The sequence below is a fragment of the Phaseolus vulgaris genome, chromosome 6 (assembly GCF_051622355.1).
Source record: "Phaseolus vulgaris cultivar YP4 chromosome 6, ASM5162235v1, whole genome shotgun sequence".
Classification (NCBI taxonomy): Eukaryota; Viridiplantae; Streptophyta; class Magnoliopsida; order Fabales; family Fabaceae; genus Phaseolus; species Phaseolus vulgaris.
The window spans coordinates 21,348,607-21,356,681 of record NC_143503.1 but is presented as its reverse complement, the minus strand read 5'-3'; the positions used below and the strand labels follow the sequence as shown (position 1 = coordinate 21,356,681).

The window sequence follows — 8,075 nt, the reverse complement described above, 5'->3', positions numbered from 1 at the left end:
TTTTATTCTATATATTCATCACATCAAATATTTATTTTCCTTATGAAATTTATTCTAAGTATGTTTATGTACATTGTTTTGTATATATAGACTAAAATATTTTTTTTTTCAAATTATATTCGCTAAAAATATAAATTTTAAAATATATAGACTCTTATTATTTTGAAATTTTCACTACAACTTAAGTTTTTTTTTAAAAAAACATTTTTAGTGACTTTATTTTCAATCTTTATAGGCTGATAATCCAAATATAATTTATTGATAATATATTTTTGAATTGAATTTAAATTTTACTTTGATAATTCATTGAATAAAAGGTTAAATTATCGGAATGACACTTGTACCGACCAGGTCATCGGGTGTGATGACGTGTCTAGCACGTGACTGTGTGGGGCGTGCTCAGCAGAACACGTGGACAAGAGAAAGATGAGTGGTTCAGAAGTGAGCATAGTCGCCGATTCGTGGAAGTGGCGTTCTACAATGTACATAGTCGGTTGTCGCCGGGTTTGTGTGTCATCGACGTATTAGATAATGGAAGATCAGGTGGTCTGACATCGCCACAAGGAGCACATCATCGGGTCTCCCAGTAAACTTAGTTAAAACTGTTGGAGGCTTAGAAGAGTAATTTCAAACGTGTAAGTTCAGTAGGACGATTGTAGCACCAGCATGGGGCGTGAAGGTCGAGTGGGTAGGAGGGAACACCTCGCTCATCAGCGACAGGATTCCCATAGTGGACATTCGTTGGTGGCAAGGTTTCCCCAGCTAGAACATGCATGGCGTAGCAATAAGGGGGGTGGCACTTGCGACAAGCGATATCACAGAGATGGTACACTTTGTTGCATCTGATACTCGCCTTGTCAGGTGGTGTTCACAGCGTATTACGTGCCAGATTACTCCTTGAATAGGGGACTTGGTCGCACGGCTGGTTACTACACAGAAATAATGCTCAAGTTACCTCAACCCAAATGACGACACGTGTAGGGTTGGATGCTACCTGTTACCCCAACCCAAATGATGACACGTGTAGGGTTGGATGCAATATAGAAATGACGCTCGAGTTATCTTAGCTCAGATGATGACACGTGTAGGGCTGGGTACTACCTGCTACCCCGGTCCAGATGGTGACACGTGCAGGGTTGGATGCAAGCCACGTGTCCAAAGCGTAACTGCCTGGAGAGAGAAAAAACCTAGCTATAAAGGTAAACTTAACAGAATTTGCAGAGGTACGTTTTTCATTACGGCTCATTGTCTTGGGTTGAGTGCACTTTAGTACGGTTCTACAGAGTATAGTTTTCTCTCAGTTTTTGGGTGTTCTTGTTACTGACTTGAGTATCGGAGCGCACCGGCCGCAGAGGCGCCACCTAGTGTTTTCAGGTTCTTAGAGAGGCTATCTGTGGTGTGGACTTGAAGGGCATGTGGTGTCAAGCTGGTGAGGAAGATCGTGACGAGACAACGCTCTTGCGCTAGGTCAACCGGCAGGATCAACACTTTAATTCTATCTTGTAGCAAAATAATAACAAAATTTAATTACATTTGTTTTTAATTAAATTATTATTAATCTCAAAATAAGTAGCATTAGTTAAATGTTGGCATGATTAAAATTTATAACAAATAAGTAAATTTAATAGTTTTTCAAATTAATTTGGGGGGAAATTTTAGAAGAATAAAAAGTTAGTATAGTCAGCGATTTGATGATTGGTTTAGTGATTTTAGTTGTTGTTGACAGATTTTTAAAGGTAACAACATATTTCGGTATGTTTTCAACAAATTTCTCAGTTGTTAAGGTTGTTGAATTATTTGGTTCCACGATGTGCAAATTACACAACATGCCTAAAAGTATACTTTCTAAGAGAGACCTATCTTTATGAGTAATTTTTTAAAATAACTTTTTTTAATGAGTGACACAAAATTTAGAATGTCCTCCTGAGCTTATAAAGGCAATTAACAAATTGCTATGACATTATGCAGAAGAGAGTTTATACTTGGATAAGGTTTATACTTATGAACTAAATGGAAACTAAGTTATGGTAGAAATACTCTCAATAGATATATCAAAATCATAACTATAGCCTATATCAAATTCTAATTTTTTTTGTAAAATCTAAATTAGGATCATAAAGTGAATTCAAACTTTGCATAGCTATATCTTCAATATGTTTAGCTAATTGACCAACTTTCTCTTCTAATATTAATAAACTAGACTTTATGTTTTGTTGAGATTTTATTGTATTTACCACTAATTATCTCATAAACTCCTCTAAATATGGTTTTTTAAGACTAGAAGAAGTAATATCTGGTTGCACAAATTGTTGAAAGGGTATGAAAATTGAAAATATGTTTATTCTTTTTTATAATAATGTGATCACTATGAAAACTAAAAAACTATACAATTATAATGAAAAAATAAAGATAGATATGCAGAAAAAAAAATATGTAGATACATAAAAAGATTATCCATAAAGGAGAAAACTAATAACCAAATTCAAATTAGATTCTCTAGCAACGACACCAAATTTGATAGTTGTCATTTTGTTGTAAAATTAAAATGATATTTAGCATAGACCATCTAACTAGTGTTAGACTCTCTAATAACAAAGAGATGCTAGTATAGATAAGGTCAGATGTCTTTAACTCGTCTCCAAACGAATCGAATAATGAAATCAGTCAAACAATGTTCATAATCTATCTGCAAGCAGTAAATGTTAGCAATAACAATAAAGTAAAAAAGGAATTAAGATTGTTGTGTAGAAAAATAAGTATAGATTATAAAATAGTAAAAGGAAGAAAATTGACTCTCATATTTATTCAACAATGAATTCATCATTGATTTTCGTAATATTTTCACCCTTTGAATCCTGACACAGTTTCAAACTTAATCAAAGAAGCATCAGTCAAATTCAACATAATAACATAAAAAACAAAAAACATCCACTCATGTATTCATTATCTCACTAGTTTCAATGTCTACTTGTGAGATGTTTATATTCTACCTCTTGAACTAAACAAACAAGAGATTGATTAAAACAAGCGAATTATCCAATAAACCCAATTAAAGAAACAAATTGAATTCTCAATAAGTGTTCAAAACCAATTCTTTTGACATAAACCATATTTCAAAAACACCAACAGTAAAACAGAATATGCTATAAAGAATTTAAGAATAAAACTTTATTGAACAAAATCATCAAAAATTATTGCGAAGTTAGAAGAGAATCAACCTCAAAGAGTTTAGCCTTCCATACAAAGGCAAACGGAAAGAATTACAAAGAAGAAAATAAGAAAACTCTAATAATTTGTTTTCTAAACATCATTGTCAAGTTCTAAAGCTTAATGATTTCTCTTTAAAGCTTGTACCTTTTTATAAGTTTGTTTGCTTCAAAGATCTGGGAAAAATATTTTGGTTAAGATTTATTCATGAGAAATATTAGACTCTTTACTCTAAAAGCATATAATTAATGATTAATTAAGGCTAAAATAAACCCAATTAGATGATGACTCTCAATTAAAACAATGGATTTATTCATTATTAGAGTCCAAGAATCTATTATTAAAGTTTTAAAGTGTGAATAAAATCATGATCATCAACATCTAATGCCCTCTCATTTTTAAGGTTAGGCTTCTTTCTTTTAAATACGTTATATATGTTGAAATATATTTCATAAGCACTTAACTTTCAAAATAAAAATCAAGCATTTCTTATAAATTAAAAATTAATTTACATATGCTCTTAAAAGAAATCTAGAAAAAAATATGGTATACCGTGCATAACTGAGATGGTCGACCAAAGTCTTAACGAGACCAACACCATCTTAGAAACCTAAAAACACTAATTATCTTTAATAACGATCACAATTCAATCAATGCCTTAATCAATTCGTATTATCAAGATAAAATGAGATTAACCTAAAAATCGGGATAATTCATACCTAGTATGAACAATGCTCTTGTGCCTCTCTATAAATAGGTGCATGTCACCTGATAAAAGGTACGTTTTTCTACAATATTTATTGCTTTGATTTTCAAATACTGACTTGAGTTTCAGAGACCCTTTTCCTGGTACCTCCACTATCTCGACCGAAATCTTACGAGTGACCGAAACTCGAGAAGTGATCAAAACGAAATATTTCAAGATTCTCTATATATACATATAAATACTTGTGAAAAATATTTATGTAAAACTCAATGTCAATCATATGTGTGGCTTTGAGTTTAACAATTCTTTAGACATTGAAGTAATGAGCACTAAATTTGAACATGGAAAGTCAATAATGCATACACAATGCTTAGGTGTAAGAGATAGAACATCATTAAATTGGAGAAAGTCTATAGAAAGCCAACTCTATACGTAGCTTCTTTGGGATTGATCTTTCTCTTTTTGGACATCAACATTTGGAGTTGATAGAGACTACTCACTCTTTTCTAGCCCTCCCTTATCACATATCATTACACAATAAAAAAAAACCTTTGTTCTTTTCATAAATAATTAAAGAAACTAAGTAGGTGGCATGTCTCTCTCAATTTCCCACAATATGCATATTCAATAATTGTAGAACTATAGCCCATCAAGTTAATTATCTTCCAACTTTGTCATGCGTGCTTCACCTAAATTGGATTTTACTATAGTGTTTAAACTTTGCATCACACTTCAAATTTACTTTATTTAAAATCCACCTTAACTCATGCATCTTTTTTTGTATTCTTTATTTTTAAATCAATGGCTTGTGTCATAAAGAGCACAAGAACTACACACAAAAATTTGTACTATTAATTCTACTTGGGTCACGAGTTATTTGTTCGACGTAAAGATTTTCTACACTTCTGATCCATCTATTGTGTGGCTTTTATTCAACCAAGTGTTAGTATGCTAGCAACACACTTTTTATACACATTTTTTAGTTAACAAATGAGATGTATAAGAAATTACAAAATTACGAATAGAAATTTGTTAAATACAAATTAATATCTACAACATTATGTAATTTTTAGTATTTTTAATAGAGTGTAGTAAAAATTTGTCAAAGAATATATTAACATTCTTCTTGTTCAAATTATGCATTCTAACACAAAAAGAAATAGAAGTAAAAAGGCATAATGTAATGGGTGTCAAAGATTTGGACAAGATTATTCTTAGCACACTCTTTGGAAAGATTGCACAAACAAGTGTTTTGGTTTGATTTCATTTGGGAAAAGTTCAAGACACACCCCATTTTGAAAGTGTAGGGTGCAATGAACAGAGAGATGGAGAAAAAGAAAAAGAAAAGTTTAGATTTGATCAATTGTGCTATATGAATATAAGAACTCTTTATTTAACTTAGAATTTTACCTAAAGATAATGTTTAAGAAACAAACTCACTAGATTTTTTGTGTTAAAAATTTAGTGAATAACTTGGAACTTTAAATGACATTGGTCTTAAAAACACTTAAGTTCTTTTAAATGATTAATGGTTTCATACCACAGACCATAAATTTATAAGCCACTTTCAATTGCCACCAGAACCAAGTTGAATCATTGTTTTTTCATGGTAAAGGCCTCAATGAATCCTCCATACACAGCATGCACACAATCTCAATAACTAACCAACCACTGGCTACCCCCCTATACATAACAAATTTGATTCATGGAAACCTCTTTTACAGTGATTCAAGGAAACCAGTTTTTGTGAGAACAGCATTCCTCACTTTGCTAAGATCCCTACCCTTGAGGGTCCTTCCAACACCTTCAAAAACTGAAAATGAGGATATTTGAGTCCTGGCAAGCCTTCTTGCAATAAATTCATGTGGGGGGAGCTTTGTGTCATACTCATCATCTTCTTCTTCCTCATCATCACTATACCCTCCTCCACCATAATTAACAATACCATCACCATCACCATCACCTTCACCTTGACCACCAACAGAATAGTAGAAATCATCATAGTCACCAAACTTTGAAACACTCATGGGGGTCTTGTTTGGCTTGTTCCTATAAATCTGTGACCAGTCAGGAATGTTGAGAGGTGCTGATTGCTGAAGAACCTTGGTTTCATGAGAGGAACTAGCACTACTATTGCCACTACTAGTCCTTGGAATCATCCTTGCAGCACTTGGAAGAGTCCTGGGAACAGCAAGAGGAGAAGACCCTTTTTCCTTTGGCTTGTGAACACCAGAAATATTGTAATCAGGTCTGTCCTTGAAAACAGCCCAAACTTCATCTTCTTCAAAGTCTCCATCTCTCAAGCATCTCCATATTCCACTCCTCTGCCTGTTATAGCTATCCTCCATCAATCACTTCCTGCATGGTCCAAATCACAGGAAACTTTTCACTATAAATTAAATAAGAGTTTGTTTGGCTTCCTCCAAATTCCGTGATTACTTAACATAATTTGAATGAAAGAAAAAAGAGGAATTGAGAGTTGAGGAGAAAGAGAGAGAGAGAGACTCAAAGAGGCATGCATAGAGAAATCTCAAAAGCATGTTTTGATATGATATTCCATTAAGGTAAACAATAGTATACCTTTCTCGGAATCAGAAGATCTAGAGAGCTGACTTTACTTTTTGCTTCCTCCCTGAAATATTGAAAATATATAAACAAGTTGAAATTAGAGATGAGTCCCTTTTGATTCTGATATCAGAATTTTGAGGTTGACAAAAATTCTAACATTTCACAAGTCCTAGAATTCCTTACCTCTATTGAAGGAGTGTATAGATTTTATGGATCAGAAGGGCACCCCACTAAGAACTGGACAACGGCAACAAGACCCCAAGGGCAAGAATAAGACAGACCTTACTTCTCCTTCTCCCCTATGGCTCCTCTAAATGATGAATCTCTTCATATATTTAACTCTTCAGACCTGAGAAGACTAACTTTTGACACTGAAAGATAAAGAGGAGCAGTAAAACCCTTTTACTCACTTTATCTGAAATTGCATCTCATGGAATCTTTAATGCAAAATAGAGGAAAGGAACAAGAGATGTTGAATTTCATGTGACAGACCTCAATAGTAGTGGATGCTTAGTTGTTCTTAGTCATCTCAATAACAACAATAAAAAAAAGTGTCTTTACCTTTTCCTTGTGGCATTACAGGACTCAGGTTTCCTTTTCTTTTCCATTTATATCTTTCACAAGGCCACTTTCCATGACCATATGGTAATATTTTTTTGTGCAGCACAGCATAGTGGCTTTTAATGCAGCAGAAAGGGTGAAAACTATGAATTGGTTATTTTGGTTATGGTAAATTTTGTATGCAGTAAGAATGGTAAATTGAGGAACATCGAAATGATGGCATATGTACATGTATTGCCTTGTGAATGGACGGCTAATAGATAAAGAATGGTTATTGTCAGAGACGCAGACAAAGTGTCAAAGTTTTCAACGAAAGAATACAAATGCTATGCATTTGTATCATAAACAAATAAGCATGTAAATAAATAGGCACACAATCATGTTTTGTTTTTTTCTGCAGTTCAATTTGTTTATGTGGTATAACAAGTGGAGGAAGATACCACCATCTATAATAATTATTATGTTACAATAATAATATTAATAACCAAAGCAAGCATACTGTGATATACAGTACAGAAACAGAGAAAGAAAATTGACACACGGAAAATTCTGTGATGTGGCAGAAACAAGTATCTGACAATATTAAAAACAAAACACCAAGTCACCAATTTGTGTGGCACTGCTTGGAAGGGGCATGGAATCCTCAAACATGTGGTCTTAGATTTTAACTTTGTGATTCATATGTAAGGAAAAATACACGAGGATCCTAAGTTTAGGGACATGTGTCCTAAGATATCTGTGTTCATCACTTGAGTTTATCTTCAATTTTATTCCATTCCAAATTTTGATATAATCACTTTTAATATGATTACAATCTTTTCAAGTTTCAAATATTTGTTACTGAATTATTGTAACAAATCTACTTTAAAGGATTTGTGGGCGTTTGTCTCCACAATGTTTTTATTTTTTCTGTATTTAGAGATTACTCATTTTATAAATATAAGATATCGAAACCAAAAATATTTTTTTTTGTAAATTTAAAAATTGAAACAGGTTAATGAGATAAAATAAGTCATGAACACTGAAATTTTTT

The 8,075-nt window shown here is 32.8% G+C and overlaps 1 protein-coding gene across 3 annotated transcripts; it reads right to left on the bottom strand.

Annotated features, from left to right (window-relative positions):
- Positions 1-5,484: 5,484 nt before the first annotated feature.
- On the bottom strand, positions 5,485-7,695 carry LOC137831235 (protein S40-6). Of its 3 annotated transcripts, none has more exons than XM_068638831.2 (4): positions 7,043-7,163; positions 6,665-6,852; positions 6,494-6,545; positions 5,485-6,271 (listed from the first exon to the last, which is right to left on the bottom strand). In XM_068638831.2, the coding sequence occupies exon 4, from the start codon at positions 6,259-6,261 to the stop codon at positions 5,632-5,634; it is 630 nt and encodes a 209-aa protein (XP_068494932.1). In that variant the 5' UTR covers positions 6,262-6,271; positions 6,494-6,545; positions 6,665-6,852; positions 7,043-7,163; the 3' UTR covers positions 5,485-5,631. The 3 variants fall into 3 exon arrangements, with proteins under 3 accessions (XP_068494932.1, XP_068494931.1, XP_090160233.1); XM_068638830.2 differs by having other exon boundaries at positions 6,974-7,131; XM_090304107.1 differs by having other exon boundaries at positions 6,665-7,695.
- Between the last annotated feature and the right edge of the window lie 380 nt (positions 7,696-8,075).

What these genes read in the sequence shown, in the direction of transcription:
- LOC137831235 (XM_090304107.1), bottom strand. Translation starts at nt 6,261, where the DNA reads ATGGAGGATAGCTATAACAGGCAGAGGAGTGGAATATGGAGATGCTTG.